Source organism: Populus trichocarpa, chromosome 13 (genome assembly GCF_000002775.5).
Source record: "Populus trichocarpa isolate Nisqually-1 chromosome 13, P.trichocarpa_v4.1, whole genome shotgun sequence".
NCBI lineage: Eukaryota > Viridiplantae > Streptophyta > Magnoliopsida > Malpighiales > Salicaceae > Populus > Populus trichocarpa.
Window position 1 is genome coordinate 13,825,701 of NC_037297.2, and position 20,361 is coordinate 13,846,061.

General features: G+C 31.2%; 1 protein-coding gene and 1 long non-coding RNA gene across 2 annotated transcripts in view; one reads left to right on the forward strand and one right to left on the reverse strand.

Annotated features, from left to right (window-relative positions):
* The window catches only part of LOC127904171 (uncharacterized), a 98,879-nt gene that overhangs the window by 70,926 nt on the left and 7,592 nt on the right, over positions 1 to 20,361 (reverse strand). The window lies entirely within an intron of this gene.
* Positions 16,333 to 19,580, forward strand: LOC18104643 (E3 ubiquitin-protein ligase RMA1H1). Its single transcript, XM_006376440.3, has 2 exons — positions 16,333 to 16,616; positions 18,463 to 19,580. Exon 2 carries the CDS (start codon positions 18,503 to 18,505, stop codon positions 19,292 to 19,294), a length of 792 nt encoding a protein of 263 aa, XP_006376502.3. The 5' UTR covers positions 16,333 to 16,616; positions 18,463 to 18,502; the 3' UTR covers positions 19,295 to 19,580.

Here is a 20,361-nt window from a genome sequence, read left to right on the forward strand (position 1 = left end):
CAGCGGTATATATATATGGTGGCTGGATTTGTGGAGCTTATAAGGGGGGTTAGAGACTATTTTTAGGGAGAGGGTTGATGCTAGCTTGTTTTGAAAAAAAGATGAAAATGTGTCGTGGAGAGCCACTTTTGGGTTTTTTTTTTTTTTTAAAAAAATTAATGATAAAATTTTCATTTCAATATTAGATATGTTGGAAGTGAGCTTTGTAATTTTTATTTATTTATTTTCTATAAATTTATCTCGGCCTCATGACTCAGGTCGTGGGTTTAATAGGTTAAACCGGGTTGACACGAGTTCATAGTTTTTTTTTTCTATTTTCTTCATGTTTGGTTTTATATTGGTTAATTTATTTGGTTTTTTTTTTTTGATTTCAACTTTTAACATTAAATTTACTGGAAGTGGGACTTTATATTTTTTTTTTTATTTTCTTTCTATGAACTTATCTTGATATGATGAACCAGATCGCTGGTTTAACACTGCCAGAAAATTTACAAATACAAACGGAAAGTTTGACGAAATATTTCTGTTAGTAGATTGCAATGAATTTTACCGACATGATACTCCATCGCTATATTCATTGGTAAACACCGACGAAACTATTTCATTGGTATATACTGAGGGGATTACAATGGGAAAAAAAGAAATTAAAAAAAAACCAAAAAGTACGATGACATGTTATTTATACAGACGACATTACCAACGATATTAATTCTGTCGGTCAAATCCATCCATAAATCCCTTTGTAATATTTAAGATATCATTAGAATTGTAAAATAGTATTATATAGGGTTATTACCGTCTCATGACTCGAGTTGCAGATATGACAATTGTCTTCCAATTCAATATATCGTTATTTCAATATTTAAAAATAAATGTCTTTTAATATATTATTATATAAATATTTTAAAAAAATATCTTCCATTATTATACTTCATATTTTGAGTTAATGATTAACACAGACCGATTCCCTCTTCAAGTTTGCCTTTTCTTCTTTATTTATTTTTAATGTTCTTGTTGGTGATGGCGAATAAATTAATTCTTTGGATCTGTTTGATGGTTTCCAAATCTTAGGTAAATTCCATACATCACTTCGATTGAGTCAATTTTTTTTATCGAGTCAATTATTCACTGCATACTAATCATATGTATGCTTACAATTAAACGGACCGCGTGGCACCGTTTAATTCGATATTTCTCCTGCAATTTGGAAAAAAATAAATAACGTTAATCTTCTGGTTTAACTATTATATTAGGCAATCCTCTCGTTTTTCTTACTTCCTAAATCCATACTAAAATTTCCACTTAGCAGTGAGCATGCATTCGGATATTAATTTATATATATAAATTTCTTAATTAAGATTACTGTAACCAAGAAAGATCAAAGAAGCTATCATTAGTAAATTCTTTGAATCGAGCTTAATAATTTCCCGTGTTTATCTTAATTAGCTAAAGTTTCAAGCACATATGAAGACAGTCAAAACACGATTAGCAAGAAGTCAAAACACGATTAGCAAGAAGTTAACTTTAATTAAACAGTTACCCAGCATAGATTATTATCAAATTAATTGCATGTGCGCTTGACCTCCAAGTTTCTCGAGTTAATAGTAAACAAGAGCTTGAAACGTTTTTTCTTCTTCTTCCCCTTCCTTTGGCAATGGCAGACAATTTCAAGTATTTACTAGTAATCAGTCAACCATGGAGTGCTAACATAATACAGAACTCTCAATGTTAAGTATTTACAAAATATTACTTTTCATAAAATATTAAAAATAAAACTAGAATATATAATTACTGATAGTGACTTGCTTACAATTAGTAATTAATACTTTAATTACAAGTTGAGTTTCTATACAATAAAACCCAAATCAAATAAATTATATAAATTAATAAATATCGAGTCAAAACACACCTTGCCCCTTCCATTTCATTGTCAATTTTGTACTTACTCCTCTGATCATTGCTAATTGACCTAAGGTTTTATTAACATGATTAATATTTTTTTTTCTTTTTTAAATTCGTCACCAAAATCTCAACCAATATTTTGTAATATCATTTCATTGTCAAGTATATATAGGACTATGATATAAGAAAATGATAAATAATCAATTGGACGGACGAAGGACATGCTTTCTTCCCTGGATATACTTTGAGCTAAGGACCACTTTTTATCAGTTGGGTTCATTAGTGTAGCGTCTAATTTTAACTTTCTGGCCATATTTCTGTGGCCATCTTGGTGTTTAGTGGGTTATTTCTGCTCATTTATTTTAATCAACTAATCATGTGCCTGCCCTATGTTGTGGGTTTGTATTTATCTTGCAAAACTTAATATTTAAATGTCAAAGCACGTGTTGGCTATTGTTTTTAATATTTATTATATAGTAAAGTACAAATTTTCCCCTGATCTTACTTTAAAATACCAAAAAAAATCATGATCAAATGATAAAAATAACCCTAAACCAAAGTTAAATTTCCTTAGCAAGCTACATGAAACAGATTTCTGGAAGTCCACAAAAAAATTATTGCTAATTGTCTGAAGTGAGAAGTAAAAATATTTTGATAAAGATGTTTCTTCGTAATATCATCATGACTCTCGAAGTCATACACGCGCGGTAGCAATACCAAACCAAATACAATAAGTAGTGGGATCCTAAGCTAAGCCTGGGCTAAATCTTGAAAACCTTAATGCCAAAATGCCTTTCAAATCATCCTAGTAATTATCCAAGTGCAATAATTCTTGCTAAGAAGAACGCCCACAATGAATTTTCAACCTAATGTGCATCTGAAATTGAAAAGGCGAAAATCAAGGTCTAATTTTGTTTTGCTACAAGGATAATTTTGGATTTTAACTATTTAAAATTAACAAAAAGACTATATTACATCCATCTACCTGACCAAATATTTTTGTCAAGAAGGATAAACTTATAATCTTTTTTTCTTATTATTAATGTAGGTATTCGGGTCAGTTTGCGCATACCTCGACTAATACCACGGGCCCTGAAGTTAATGACCATGTAAGTTTCCAGTGGCTTTAAAGTTTGTAAGACTCGAATTGATGACCTCTTAGAAGCAAGTTTATAACCTGACCAGTTGAGCTAAACCCTTTAGAGTTGGGTAAACTTATAATCTCACTATTACAATATATGGTGCTACCGAGTCTAGAGCTACAATGATTTCCACTGTGAATTTTTCTTATTAGTATATATTTTTTTACCTTGGTTAAAAAAAATTAAAATCTCTAGGACCATTGGTAAAAGAAATTTATTTAAAACTGTTATAATGAATTTTAGAGTTGAAAACATATCTGAAGCTAGATAAATTTTTGAGAAGGGACTGAGAAAAACTTTGTGAGGATTTTTGTTAATATAAAAAAAATATTAGTAAAATATATGTTGTATTGACAATTGAAAAGTAAAAAAAAGCTAATGTTACTACTCACTATCAATTACTATCAATTAGGGTTAAATAATTAAATTCTAGATCTCCAAACATATAAGATTAAATTATAATTGGGATTAAAATTGAGGGATTAAAGAGTAATTTACTTATTGTATATCTTTATCTAAATATTTATTTGGTGTTGCGGTTGAACTTTTGTTTTTTGATTTTAAATTAATTTTTTTATATTTTTAAATTGTTTTCATAGGTTAAATATTAAAAATAAATTTTAAAAAATAACAAAATATATTAATACATTTATAAAATAAAATCTCTTTAAAACATATCCTCTAGCAAATTTCTAAACCGCCCCTCTGGATATCCAAACAACATATGAAGCTATTATTTTTCAATAATACGGGCCGCCCAGAAGCTAGTAGAAGGTTCGGGACTATGATTTGGAGGTTGGACTCGGAAACTTGGATCTGTGGTCAAAGTGTTGACGGTGCCATTTGTTTTCCAGTAGGATTCTGCCGCGTTTCAATCTGACAAACACAGATTAATCCTCAATCTATTTTCCACGTGTTCTTTCTTCTAGAATTTCAAATGTATGAAAATTAGTCCATCTAGAAGGGGATTATTTTATTTATACATAGGAATCTAGATATTTTTTTACCATGATTGCTTGTAGATAATGTCAATTCTTTGTGGATACACTAATCATTTTAACATATACTTATTATCATACGGCTAGTTCAGATAATATTTCGATCGTTGGGTAATTAGCTCAATTCCTGAGTTATAGGTAAATTATTTTTAATAAAATAATAATATTTTAATTCTTTTAAAGTATCAATCTAGTCAAGTTTGGATCGGATCAATTAAATATAAGGCCTGATCTATTTTTTCTTGTAGAATATTGTCTGTTATAGCTCAGCTCAACCCGGCTTTCACGCCTCACAGTTTTGTTCCTAACAGCTCACAGGCTCCAAAACGCGTCCTACAAGGTTAGGTACCAACTGCCTTTATATGCCCTAACTCTGGACACTCTTCTTTCGATGTGGGATGTTACAATCTCACACCTTAAAAACGAGTCATCCTCGGTTCTGATACCACATGTAAGGCTCGACCCACTCCCCCTGCAGAATATTATCCGCTATGGCTCAGCCCAACCCGGCTTTCACGTCTCACGGTTTTGTTCCTTGCAGCCCACAGGTCCCAAAACACGTCCTGCAAAGTTAGGTACCAACTGCCTTAATATGCCCTGACTCTGGACACTTTTTTTTCGACGTGGAATGTTATATTAAATCTCTAAACACTTAACCTGATCAATTAAGTTTATTTTTTTTTTTGTATGACATGTATTTTCTATTTGTAAACCTATACTTATTATCATATAGCTGGTTCATGCAATAGAGTCGTGTTTTTCCTTGCTTCGATGCGTAGCATGCACGCGGAATCTGCAGATTGTCAAAGTAGCAATTACAGCGGGATGCTCGTTTCTCATTTATGGTAGCTAGGTCAATATATATATATATATGGTAGCTAGGTCAATATATATATATATAGCGTATAACCTTACCCTTTTATATTTCAGTAAACCCAAAGGACAAGCAATACAATTTCAGAATCAACAACACACTCCTAATCCAGTTATCATGAAAGCATATCACAAATATTAGATTAATCTGCATAGACACAACTTAACGATTATATTTTAAATAATTGGAATTAAATACACATAACCAATTAAGTTCTTTATCTTCTTCTCCTAGTCAGAATTGTAAGAACGGCTATTTGTGATATGCTTGTACGTATGACTAATATTTAACATCTCTTTCAATACAGCAAAAGCACGGCTACCAGCTACTTTTATATATATTGAGTCTGCTCAAGACTTTTCTTTCCTCCTCTTAATTTTAGAAGTTGAAGAAGAGATTTAGTTGCAGTAGTTGAGGAGGCGTGCAAGCAAGAAAGTTGGAAGTACGTACTTACATAAGCTCTTGAACTTGCATGGGTAGGTAAAGCCATGGCACCGATTGGCAGCCATACAAAAGTAGGGTTCCAAAACTCTTTGCATCCCACATGGTTTTGTAGCTTCAGAAATGTCAAGTCCATTTTAATTTTTCACCTTGTTCATGGCTTATATCTTTTCAACTCAACTTGACTTATAGCTTAGTCTTTAGTCGCTATTGTGGAAAAAGAAAAATTATTTTCTCATAAACATTACCCATGTTGGAGAATATCTAAAAGAAAACCACATGTATCAGGAGAACCTAAATAATAAATAGAGTAATTGTCATCTTGTTGATAAATCTTGATAAAATATGTAATCAACTTTAGATTACACCAAATTTGTTTTTTGTTTTTAAAATGGATGCAAGAAATTAATAACTATCCATAATTACTTCTTCTCAGCTATATTTATAACTCTTGTGATGTATAGGAGAGGGACCTAAATAATAAATAGAGTAATTGTCATCAATTGTTGATTAAATCCTGGTAAAATATGCAACTTTAGAATATTATACTTGCAATTGTAAGATGAGGAAAATCTCTTGGAAGCCTAGCTAATTTAGGATGTCAATTGCAAACAAACTACAAAATAGAAGCTCGAAACCCTATAGACAATCAAAATTTCCTAAAAATTTAGCTAGCAAATCTTTTAATTCTTAATTAAACCTGATGATCAGTTGTATACACTCTTAATTCTTTTAATTTATGGAGATTTGGGTGGGGGAGTGTTCCTTTTTATGGTGTAATAATATGTGTTAGCTATTAACATGCATTATTAATATTCTTAGAGAGAGGAATCATGTCGCAAATTATTTGGTAGAGCAAGAGAGGTCCATGGAAAAACAATTTAGTATTTTTTTTTTGTTGTTGGTTCTTTTGAAGAGTGAAATTTTGTTGCAGTAATTGAAGAGACGTACAAGAAATGAAATTGAAATTGATGATCATTAATTATTTCTTGAAATGTTGCATTTTACTTTGTAAAATCAAATCTGAGTAGATCGATCTTATCGATCTTATCGATCTTTGAAATAATCTCTTGACTTTAAAAGTTCATGTACATCATGGTTTGCACTGATTTCAACCCTTAAGCTAACTACTATAAGCTGGCTAGCAGCAGCATATATATATATATATATATATAGAGTCAACTATATAGTTACGATCGATAACACATAGATCATTGCCCACTCTAATTATAATTAATTGACTTTGTGTTTTATTTAGTTTAGTTGTCTATCCCTTATCGTTATCCTTCAAGCCTTCTGTAGCTTTTGATCATCACATCCATGCATGTCCTCGAAGTTTGATAGTGTTCGTGATTTTTTTTTTATATTAAGGATATATTCCTTGACGTAATCCACATGTGGATGATCATTTCCAAGATCTAAGCTACAAGAGAGAGTTCGTCAACTTAAAATTTTTAGTTAAATAACATATTTATATGTGAGTTGAAAAATAAAAGTTGTAGAATTCAAAATAAAAATATATTTTTTTAATTAACTCTTTACTACTATACATATTCGTGTTTGGTGAGGAGTGAAATAGATTCATATGATGGCTCACCATGGAAATACTTCATGGCATCCAACTTTTTTGTGTTTGTCAAAAATAAAAAATGAAAATCGTGGGTGTTAGAATGTCACACGTACACCTCAAAAGTAGGTTATTTATTTGTTAATTCTTTGGATTTTTATTTTTCTAATGATTAATATTCAAGAATTTAGATTATATTTATTAATTATCTTGAGTAATACTATACAAATAAACTTTTTTTTAATGAAAATTCAATATAAAAGTTTGTCTGTAAATCATTTTTCTTATTTCTATAATAGGAACTCTAATTTGTTTTTTTAAATGAACATATAGAGATAATAAAATTTAATTTATACAATCCCAACCTTTTTCTTTACCCATCTAATATTTCTATTGGATTGCAGTTTGACTGATATTAATAGCTTCTATCTTTTTCTTTGAGAATATTATGTTAATTTGTTTAGGGTTTTATAAAAGAAAAGATAGATATATAAATGACATAAATTAAGATATTTGATTGAAGGGACATGCATTTAAAGCTACATAGGTCACAAATATATATTTTTAGTTCAAAGGATGGCGACAATAACATTGATTAAATATATGTTCGAAACAGTTTTAGTTCACAGTATAGTTTTTTCTTGATACTTTTTAATTTGAGTGAAATGAAATTAATATTCTATAATTAGATTATCACAAATACAAAATATTATGATGCTTATTATAAATCATGGTTTTAATTTTTTTTTTTATGAAAAACAGTTGTAATCTTGATGTATTTTTTATGTTTTTGGTGAAAAAATTCATTTTCGTTCTCCCATATGTTTTTCATTTTTATTGAAAAAAAACTAGAAAATAAAATAAAAATAAAATAGTTTTCTGTTAGAGAACATACTCCTAATTAACGTCTCTTCTCCGACAGCAAAAAAAATAAAAATAAAATAAAAGAAACTTCTGATTTCCTTTGCTATTAATTACCCTGCTATTAATGGAATAACAATCTATAGTACTCTTGAATGATGTGCAGCAATTCGAGGCTTCTTCATGGTTGGCTTCCATTTCTGTCATCTTTGCTGTCGTTAATTTCAAGTCTGAACAGAAGAAACCTTCAAGTACTGATGTTTAAATGTTCTGTTCTTTGTCTTCCTTTTGCTCAATTTTAGTTGGTTTTTGTTTGTATCCTAATTAGTGGCTTAATTAATCTAGGCACAATCTACTGATTTATCGATAAAGCAAAAAATTAAAAAAATAATTAGGACAAGAAATGGTTTGGATTCTGAAGTGACTGTTTTGCCTTCATGGTAAGAAACAAACTATTTCATCACAAGTAACGTAAACTTCTTTACTTTAAGACAAAAAAATGTCTCTCGTTGATTTTTGCCTCCTCTCTGTCTTTGTTTGTACAAATTAATTTAATCACATTGTAATTATAGCTTTCATACTCTATGGTTATCAAACTCAGCTGCACTTAGTAAATTGATAAAAAAAAACTTGAGACCCTGAGCTAAGTGCAGTCAAGATTATTATATATATATATATATATACACACAGGAGCGGAGCTAGGGAAGGGCTGGAAGGGCCCGCCATGCAAGGAATTTTTTTTCCAGTCCCTCCTTTAATGATATTTATAATTTTAGTTTAAGTAGTAAAACAATTAAAATCTTGACCCCTTTTAATTTTATTTTCTATTTCCGCCACTGTGTGTGTGAATGTTTTCATATTTAGTTAGTGTTTTAAATTTATTTTTTATTATAATTATAAAATAAAATTTTTTAGTTAATAATATAGATTTTTTTATTATTATAAATGATAGTTTTTAATTTGAATGAAATATAATTAATATTGTATAATTAGATGACGACAAATGCAAAATATAATTAATATTATAAAAGCCTTTCATTTCGGTCATCTTTGCTGTCGTTTCAAGTCTGAACAGAAGAAACCATGGATCATGTTGTGATTCTCAAGTGTTCTGTTTTTCGTCATCCTTTTGCTCACTGTTAGATGGGTTTTGTTGACTTTTTGTTTACATCGTTCTCCTAATTAGTGGCTTAATCTAGGCACAGTCTACTGATTTATCGGAAAAGCAAAAAAAAAGGAGAAGAAGATAACTCCGAGTCTGAATAAACAATGTTTTTCCAAGGATAATTAGTCTTTATTAATGGGAGGCAGAGATTCTTAAAACAAGCAGTGGTCGGTTAAATGAGATTAGCTAGATTAACTAAAATTAAATTTTAAGGGTGTAGTTTAACTGGTGTGGTGCTAGATTTACTCTCTAGATTACTAGTTCGAGTGCTATGAACATTATGATCATTAGAGATTTACCTAATCGTTATCTTCAGGGTTTTTGAAGATTAGTCGAAATGCACGTAAACTAACCTGGACACCCACGATTACAAATAATAATAATAATAATAATAATAATAATTGTTAATAACCTCATGATCACTAGAGACTTACCTGATTGTTAACTTCAAGATCTTTAAAGATTAATCGAGATTCGCGTAAGCTGACCTGAATACTCATAATTACAAATAATAATAATAATATTTGTCAATAAGTTTGTCTCTCATTTTTTTCTTAGGGGATATTAAGTTTGAGCAATTTTTTTAATAAAAAAAATACAATAAAATAAGATAAAAACAAACAACTAAGACTAATTAATATCTACATGCTGCCATTCTTAACTAGAAGTTAAATTATAAATATCTCAGTCATTTAAAAAGAGTTCATGCATGATCAATAAATAAGTGTTCATGAACCTAAATCTAATGACTCTGGATTTCTTACAAATCAATTTGTGTCAAAAGGATCCACTAAATTTCATCCGCTCAAACTTACATTTTTCGTTCTTTCATTTTTCTTTACCCAAAAGAGAATAGTGACAATACCCCACCACCCACTTGTTACTTAACGCCAACAGTCTTCTAGGCAAACCAAGTCTCCATCTGAAGAAAAATCCTAACAAAAACGGAAAAGTTGTTGTCAAAATCAGATCGTACATGCACTGCACATTCTCATGGATTTGTGTTCTTGCTTCCACAAAAAAAAAAAAAAAAAAAAAAAAAAGAGTTGGGAAATTGAAAATTTACTCAAAACCTTTTTTTTTTAATGATAATTGAGCAATATTATTTATGAAAGCTAGCCATTTAGTGGGTGGCTAGGAAAAAAAAAATAGTGATTCATCTATCTAAGAAGCTCAACAACCACGGTCCTAGTTTGGATCATTTGTAAATTTTGTTTGCATTTCTTAGCAGATCATTTCCTGTGTAACCAAAATTTTCTTCACAGCTTTAACCAAGCTGATAGCCAGTGGAGAATTTTTTTAAAAAAACATTATTCCCATTTCGGCTGTATTTCGTTAAAGATTAGGTGATTCCTGCTTAACCAAATACTCCAAGCAATATCATATTAAAGGAGGTTCTATGCTTTCCTCTGGAATCTGTCATCTGTCAATGTTGGCCATTGAACCAGAAGCTGATCCAGATTCCTTGGAATGCACCAGAGACCCCCACATGTTAGGAACTTTGTCTATAGTTTCCAAGCAAAGTAGCACTGAAAGAGAAGATGATCTGCTGATTCTATCTCTGATGCACAGAATGGACATAAAGCTTGCTCCAATGAAAGAAGGTATCGGTTGAGAAGAAAATCTCTTGTACATAGACAAATTTGTATTGCTAACCATAAGAAAAACCTGTATTTAATTTAATTAGCCATTTTTCCCATTTTTCTGATTCAAAATATAACATTTTTTCCCCCATTTTCTATAACATAGTAGGAGCATCTTCTTAAGGCCTCAGAAGTATCATCTTCAGGATTGATCACAGACATGATCTCTTGTTGAATTCCAGATAGAGATTTGATGAAGGTTGGAAGGCCGTTTTCAAAAGATGGTTGGTACTTCTTACAAATAAAGTCCTTCTACCTAACCTTACTTTCAGAACTAGGCCTCCAAAACCATTTGAATAGCATGAATTTATTTTTTCATAACAGTGATTCTATCCCCAAATCACCTCAATCATTTACCCTCACCACTGCTCATGAAAACCAATCTTGATCTTCTCAATCATGAAGTTTCTCCACGATTATCTCATTATACTAATAGGCGTTTTTGGACCCTGTGATTCACGACAAAATTAAGGTTTACGTTACAACTCATAAAGAAATCCCATATTGGCTAGTTAATGTGCATCATTCCTTGTTGATCTTTCACATGGATCATGCATTTATAAATTTGATGCCAAGTTGATGAAACCATGATTGCTTTTTGTCCTAAGCTTTTCTGTCGCCATGTCAAGTTCAAATGCACAATCATTACCCGCTGTCACTGCTCATTGTAGGTGCTTTCAATTAATTAAAGTTTAATCGTTTATGTTGTGCACATTTGCACTCGGTAGTTGAGTAACATCCATCGATAGGTTTCTTAAATAATAGCAAGTACTGGTATTAGCAAGATTAATTTATATATAATCCATGACTTATATGGAATAAAAATTAAATTATAATTTTCTCACTAATAAGTTTATCAATTAATGTCTCACTTTCATCTTATAGTTTAAGATTTCTTGAAGTGTACAAGTCCAAAAAAACCCTAAAGATTTTTGCATGCAACGTCTTGAATAACCTAAACCCAAACGATCTCTCTAGGTGAGGTGTTAATTAATCGGCAGGCTTTTCAAAATACACAAAAAATCTCTTTCATTATTATTATCCCCATGCACAGTAGCGAAGTACTGTGGTGTAAATATCTGAAATTAAGGCTCGAGAGAGCCTAATGGACATAAAAGGAATTGAAATATATAATAGAAGGACGTATGTGAAATTCTTAAAACTTGGAGAGCTAAAAACAAGGATGTGTTTGAAGATTTCCATAAATTTGGGATTGGCCATAGACATCCCTAATCTCCGTATAGGACCGCTCATTCAATTGGGAGTTGATTCTTATTAGTCATATTTATAACAATGAACCTGTTTTAAATTTTGAGTTGTTAAGCTTGGAATATATATTTTTTTAAATCTAAATAATTGTTGTTTTGTTATAAAAAGATTGAGTTTGTGAAATAATCAATTCAACCAAAAAATTTAAACTGTTAGGTGGGATTTTAATATATGATTTATATTATTCTCTAATATACCATCTCAAGTAATAACTTGCACAGATTCATATTATCCTGTGCTTTATTTTTTTTAATCAAATCGATAGAGACAATAAGATTCGAACTCGTAATTGTTTGGTTATCGAGACTCTGATATGAATCAATTCAACCAAAAAATTAAATGAAATTTTGAAATATAATTTATATTATTTTTTAAGTTAATATTTTTTATTGAACTTGCTTAAGCCATATCCTAGATTAGTTCTATCAGTACTGGGAATGGAAGATGCAAGGAAGCAGCAGGGTACGTCGTGCCGGTGCAGTGATTTTTCTCGGGAGGCCAGTCCTAAATAATCTATGCTCAAGCTTCATGAAAGCGTAGTGTTGAAATTGAAGTTTAAATTGGATGGCTAGGCATGGATTTCTAGAAGGTGTAAAGGGTCGTACAAGAGATATTATTTTTTAATTAATACAAGGTTAATACTAGTCATAAAGATTAATTAATCTTTCACTTGTGTTCTCTACCTTCCACCCATGTCTCTTCAATTCGTAGTTAATTATTTTCTTCTCTTCTTCCACTTGATGTTTATTGTGTGGCCATGCAAGAAGCTTCGGCTGCTGAAAAGATCCACGCCCTGTGTGCTAAACGACTTTCAAATGATCTAGAAAGCTATAATTTCTGCACTTTAACTTGTTTGTACCAGGCCAAGTAATTTGATTTCAACTTGTTTGAAAGGAAAGAAGAAAATCTGGAAATGTCAAGATCAGTTTGTTGCTGACGCCTCTGCAAACTTGATGTTTGTTTGACAAACTGTATTGAATAAATGTTCATATATAATTAGTTTATTTTTCCCAGTTTAATAATAAGAGTAATTAGAGATTTAATCTTAGGGTTTAATTAATCCGATCGAATTCCCATTCCCATTTCTAGCTCTGAAAAACATCCATTAATTTGGGCTAATCATAGCGATACAATTATCAAAGGAGGTGACTCTTAATACTTGATTTTATTCTACCCTTTTAAAATATATGATAAATTTTAATATTTATTCAAAAATTATTTTTTTTTTAAATTAATATAGATGTCTGGGGCCAACTTGCGCGCACCTCGACTAATCTTATGGACCCTGAAGTTAACGACCATGTAAGTCTCCAGTCGCCATCATATTAGCAACTGCAGGGTTTGAACTTAAGATCATAGAAAGAGCAAATCTCTTGATCTCAAGTTCAGATCACTGGCCACCTGCTATATGATTAAAATTATTCTTTAATAATTAGGAATGAAGTTGATTTCAAATCTTTGCACATAACGTTCAGCAATTGATCATCAGCCAAGAAAATATTTAATTCTATATATAATTATGTGCTGATCACCTTGCCTTGCCGTTGATATGGCAAATGAAGATTAATTATTTGTATAAGATAATTATATTATGTAATTAACAAATATCAAGCTAAGTACTGTTGTCTGTTGGTATGAGATGGGTACGCAAAAGGGCAAAATTAGGGCACCACTTTCATGTTGTTCCCATAGCTATCAGCAAGCAAAACCGCGTGGCAAAGTGTGTGTGCAAATAGCGGCCTAAAAGAAAGAAGATTATGCAGGCCTAATCTTGTTTAAAGCATTTTCTTAATCAGTGAAAATCAAGCTAATCTCACACAAATCATCGAATCTCTAGAAAATAAATCAAAAGATTCTCCAATATCTTAAGAACCAAATGTCCAATAATTTAGTAATCACTTGTTACGTAAGTGTTTATTTATTAATTGTAATTGTTGTTAGCCATTACTCCCTCACTTTCTTCATTAAAAAAAAAAAAATCTTATAATTCATGCCCACGGAAAATAACTAATGATATTTTATTAATTATTTTATATAATTTATTTTTAATAAAAAAATAAACATAAAAATAAGAAAGAAAATAAAATATATAATCCACAAAAAATAATAAAAATATATCTACCTAGGATTTTATTCTCCTTCTTCTTATATCTATTTTTTCCCTTCAAAATAGATTATATGAGACAACAAATAGGATATCATTAATTAATTTCTAAATATAATAAATTACTTTGCCAAATTCTTTACTATTTTAATTTAAGGATGAATATGTTATCTCATAAAACATTATCTAACTCTTTACTTTATCAAAGCTATAATTATATATATAAAAAAATGGAGCTTTATTAGGAATCTTATTCACTAAAGGAAAAAATAAATAAATAAATAAATAAATAAATGTTAGCTTCCTTTTGAAGCATCCTATTGCATAAGCTAAAGTTCTGTGTCGTCATTGCAAATTGTACAATCAATACTGTTATAGATAAAGTAAAGTGAAGTGAAGTTAAATGTGCTTAAATTCAACGATGGAAATTTTATATAACTTGGAATGATAAGTTACTTTATATATATATATATATATATATATATATATTTGAGGCAAACTTTTTAACTTTTAAATTCTTTTCTTTATAAGAAATCAAATTCTTATTTTTTTAGATTTCTTTATAAGATAAGTTTTAGGTATTTTTGTTATAGTTTTGGTGTGATTATGTTAAAAATAAAAAAAATATATTTTTAATATATTTTTAATTAAAAAATAATTTACACTGCAATATCAAAACTTTTCTATGAAGTTTAGATTCTCAGCTCATTCATGTCAAATTATATTATATAACATGTATGATTACTTCATGCAATTACTTTAATACATTCAAGAATCCTAATTATCTTTCTAAAAAAAATCCTAATTATCACTTTACCTTTGTTTTAAATAAAGTTTGATTATAAATAAAAAAATAAAAATAATAAGAAGTATTTTTTTATTTTAAAATTATATAAACTCATTAAAAAAAATGTTTCATATACAAATTTATTTTATATTTTAGTTTTTGTTTCTTCAACCAAATATATTGTTGTTTATTCTATATTTGTCTTTTTTGTAACTAATAATAGAATAATTTTGGATGAACTTAATTTTATATTTTGTGACTAAATCATTTTAGACATTTGATAATCTAAATTTTAATTAGGGGTGAGAAAAAAACCAAAAAACCAATTAAACCGGAAAAAAATAACCGAAAAAACCGACCCGTGAAAAAAACCGATTAAACCGATTAAAATTTTAAAAAAACCGACCGGTTTGGTTCGGTTTTGGTTTTATAAGCCTGAAACCGAAAAAACCGAACCAAACCCAAACCGAAAAAATACCGGAAAAAAACTGAGCTAAGCCGGAAAAAAACCGAGCCAAAATCGAGCCAAGCAGGAAAAAAACCGAGTCAAAACCGAACATTCTATTATGGATGAACTTAATTTTATATTTTGTGACTAAATCATTTTAGACATTTGATAATTTAAATTTTAACTATCTCTATTTTGCATTTTAACCCAACATCTCCACCTACCATTTGAACTAAACTTCTTAATTATAGTTAAGTACTCTACTAATAGCTAGGATAGATAAACTCGTGTGAACATCCCTACATAAGCATCCCATATAAGATAAAACAAGCAAATCATGTTCACATGAGTTTATCTATTTAATTATCTTTTCCTTATTTAAATAGGTATTAACTCTAGTTAATCTAACCCTCATCTAACCACACATACACTTTAATTATTATTAAAAAAACAACAACTCTATTGTATGTTATGCTTTCAATTTCTCATCACTATTTTCAGTCTAAAAAATATTTGATGATTAAGATATATATATAAAGCTAACATGAGAAATAGGGAATTTATTATATATTAAGAGGGTATTTAAAAGTGTGATCATGATTGTTTTTTAAAGTGCTTTTTACTTGGAAATACATCAAAATAAATTTTTTTTTTTAAAAATTATTTTTGACTTCAACGTATCAAAATGATTTGAAAATACAAAAAAATTAATTTGAAGTAAGAAAAAAAATTAATTTTAAAAAAAATATTTTTGAAATATAAAAATAAACAGGTTTTAAAGATTATATATAAAAATAAAACTTAATTCATTGATGATAAACGAGTAAAAACTATCCTTAATTAGTTAGACTTGAAAAATTTATTATAAACATGCTTATTTTAGTATGAATAATTTATTTAAATTAAATAAAAAAAGAATTAGTTTCTGAATATTTTTATTTTAACAATAAGTAAATGAAAACAAAAAGGAAAAAATCCAAAATGTACGCGCTATCTCAAAGCCACGTCAGTGACACAATAAAGAAAACGGGAGAGCGTACAGGAATTGCAGTGTTTATCCTTTTTTTTTTTTTTTGCCTCCTGTATATTTATTTATGTTATGCATCACCTCTCTGTCTCTATATATATCTCTCTCCTCGGCTACGTCTCTCTCAATTCTCTCCTCACTATCTTCATCTCTTCTTCTCTCATTCACGGCCATTGCTCTGTACCTTCCTGATACCGTTTGAAACTCATTTCTCTCTTCTATCCATTGATATAACTCTCTCTCTCTTTTGTTAAAGAAAGCTTGTTCTTTTTTGAATTTGCCATTGAAGCTTTGCTTTATCAATAAAGAAACTTTGAATCTTTTTTGGTACAAAGACCCTCAGAGTGTTTCTATCTTTGTTAAACAGAACCAGACTTGAAAATTCTTGGTATGTGTTTCTTTCTTTCTTTTTTAATGTATTCATCTGCTTCTTGTTTCTCTGTTACCATTTTTGTCTTTGCAAAGAAAATTTAGATCTCTTTAGTTTGTGTTGATGAGTTAATTCATGTTTTATGGGATCAAGTTTGTTTAGTGATTCATTCTTAAACTTCGGTTTTTGATGTTTTTGGCTTCTACAACGTGAAGATTGAGATTTTGTGTCATAATTTGATGAAACTGTGTTTCAACATATATGTATATTTTTTTAACTCTAATGAGAGAAGTGGTTCATGTCATGTTTGTTTAAAAAGGAATCACTTGAAGTAATTGGTTTCGTCAGAAGGTTTTGTCTCGAAGCTTCATTTATGAAACCCGAGGAGGGCCCCCTTATTGGTTTTATTGGGATTAGCTTTGTTCTTGGGGATAGAATCATCTATTTCATTGATGTTGTGGGGAAGTTTTCTAGGCATGAAAACTTAAAATTTCTTCTAAGGTGGTTTCAGTTTTGTTTCTATACCATTCTTGTTGGCCACCTTCCTTCTTAGTTCTTTATCCTCTTTGTTCTTTTCCTATCATCCGGTGGTTATAAAGTAATCTGAAAAATGGCTGAGAAATGTTGTGTTTTTGTGAGTAGATTTTGTTTGCAGTTATAAAACCATGCACAGCTGTTTTCTTGTCTTTGTAAGAATTATGGTTGCTCTAGACTCTGTCTGTTGTTGGACATGGGCTGGCCTAGTTAGTTACTGGCTTTTTTTCTTTGTTAAGTTGAGCTGGATTGAGTAGTGGTTAAGTTAATTCAACATCTAGGTGAAGTTAATTCAGGATCTAGGCTCAAATAATAAGGCAACGACACTTATTGATTGGAGGTCGAGTTAATTCAGGATCTTGGTTCAAATAATAAGGCCACGTTACTAGTTATTCGATTGATTAGAATAAGATGTGCTTGTAAAGTCATGTGATCATGGATCTGGTTCCTTTCCTTGCTTAATATCATCCACTGTTGTATATTGCAAGGATGATTCGAAATGATGAGTGATAAAGTTCTCATCTCATGTACTTGTGGCTCTGCTGTTATAATTGATCTTGAAGAACGTTATTGTTATGTGAAAGGATATCATCAAGAGTTCTTTGTGTAGTCTCATGGTTATATATCCTTGAGTGTGTTCTTTGGATGATAATCCTTGAAGTCGCTAGGATAATGAAACCAGATAGAAAATTCAAATTGTCCATGGAATAGAACTTTCCCATCTAGAGGTGATTGATGTTCTTAAGGAAAGACTCTTTTGCATCAAGGGGTTAATCTTTGATGATTTATTAGATGTGCTATCCTCTAATGATAGGTGCGGTGTTCACTATTTAAGTTGAAATAGGAAGGTAGTTGGATGGCTGTTCTTATTCTGGCCTTATTCTCACCTACCAGAACAGTTTTGTGCAGATCTCATCCAGGCTTGAAATCTAGAAAATCGGAGCCTTCCTTGTTTCTTCCAAGGTCCTTTAAAGGATAAGAACAGCCTACCCACTTGGCTAGAACTCTTCAATATATTGTTATACTTAATTTACTTCCAAGGCTTGGGTTTCTTTGATCTTCTTTTTTATATCACTTTGTAGAACAACCCATCTTAGTGTATTGTTTATGTTTGAACCATTTTATGCAACTTACCATTCATGAATTCATTTGTTCGGCCCTGTAATGATGGGACACCTTTGAATTTATTAATATATCTAACCTCCCCAAATACTGATGGTTATCAAAATATGCCTGCCTTCTTGCATAATTGTATTCCATTGTAGCAGAGATAACTGTTATTCTGATCCACTGATTTATGCCTAACCCTGTTTCTTTGGCATATTTTCAGATCCAAGGCAGCAAAAAATTCCCGACTTGAACCAGACACCATGGCCTTAGACCAATACATGGAAGAAACTATGGCTCAAAATGACTATAATAGAGAAGATAAGCCATCACTGCCAAACTGGAAATCTGTTTCTGAGACAGTCATAGACTCTGATGATAGCCGCTCCAGTGGTTTTGATTGCAATATTTGCCTAGACTCCGTGCATGATCCGGTGGTCACTCTTTGTGGTCACCTCTACTGCTGGCCCTGCATATACAAATGGCTTCATTTCCAGAGCATCTCGGCAGAAAACCAAGATCAGCACCCACAACAGCAATGTCCTGTATGCAAAGCCGAAGTTTCCCAATCTACAATAGTTCCACTCTTTGGCCGGGGCCAAACCACAAAACCCTGCAAGGGCAAAGCCCCCAATCTCGGTATAATCATTCCACGAAGACCTCCTGGTCGTGCATGTGGTTTTGACTCACCAAGATCACCTATTGCCACCAGCAGTCCTCGCGTAACACCGCAAATTCATCATCGGCATAATTATCCGCATCAATCGCAACACTACTATTCTCAGCCAGGGAGTAACTCTACTTCCCCGATGCGTAGCCCAGGGGGCTCTACATTGAACATGCCTGCGCTAGAGGTCGGGATGTTCGGCGAAATGATGTACTCAAGGGTCTTCGGTAACTCGATAACCAACATCCACAGTTACCCAAATTCGTATCATCTAGCTGGAAGCGCCAGCCCAAGAGTGAGAAGGCATGTAATGCAAGCTGATAGGTCGCTCAGCAGAATCTGCTTCTTCCTCTTCTGCTGTGTATTTTTGTGTTTTCTCTCTTTCTGACCGAAGCGTTTATGTTTTTTAGACGTCGTGTATACCTGTAATTACAAGTCCAAGATTATACAGATTCAGCTGGATGCGCTTTTAGATGTTAAGAAATTTTACTTATCCCGTGCTGCGATATATGTAATTATGAGTCCTTTATCATGAGCTTTATCTTGTAACTTGATGAAACATCTTATCATGAGCTTTATCTTGTAACTTGATGAAAAATCTTGCCCGTACTGTTTTGGCCAGATGAATGATCAAAGATTTGGAATCTCTCTATTTCTGAGAGTTTAGAACCCAAGGAAGGAGTCGAGTATTTTTGAGGTTAGAGTTACCACTGGGACGAAGGCTCCCAATATTGTAAGTTGTAGTTTGCTTGAAGCTGAGGTTTTCTTCCATTGACACGCATTTTCCTCTAAAGAACTAAAATATAAGCTCACCCCACGTTAACTCCACCTGGGAAGCTTACCTTATCAGGAATGTCATATGCCTGCACTCAGACAAGTGCCGCTATGGATGTTCTGTTCTCTGCATCAAATCCAACTACAGACAGAGATGCGCATTGGCTGGATGAGCATGAATGCAAAATCTTCTTATCCAGAACAAAGTTAAGTTGCACTGTCAGCACTGGCGGCATTGATAGTCTGGTTAGCTACTTTCCTCGAGTTAATTTGTGGTGGGGATCACGGCTCTATTAATTTAGCACCCCATGCCTTCAATGGAATGCCAAAGAAAAGTCCGCAGTGGCCCGAAATTAAGTTTACTGAAATGTCAATTTTTACCCTGTAGTAGTATTGATGATGGCTGACGGGCATTAGCTGCCATGACTGTATCAAAGGATAAGATCTTCGAAACTTTAGAATTTGACATGTGGGAGGTTTTTTTTTTTTTTATGTGGCTAATCTCAAGGTTGCATAAGATTATTTTAGTGGTTAAAGAAACAAACCTAGAAATAAGTGTCTGGATTCACTTAATCAAAGCATTTTCACTCATAAACTAAGTATATTAATGGGTTTGTCGAATTCTATGATATTAATATTAAAATGAGTTCGTTTTTATATTTAAAAAACATGTTTGAAAAA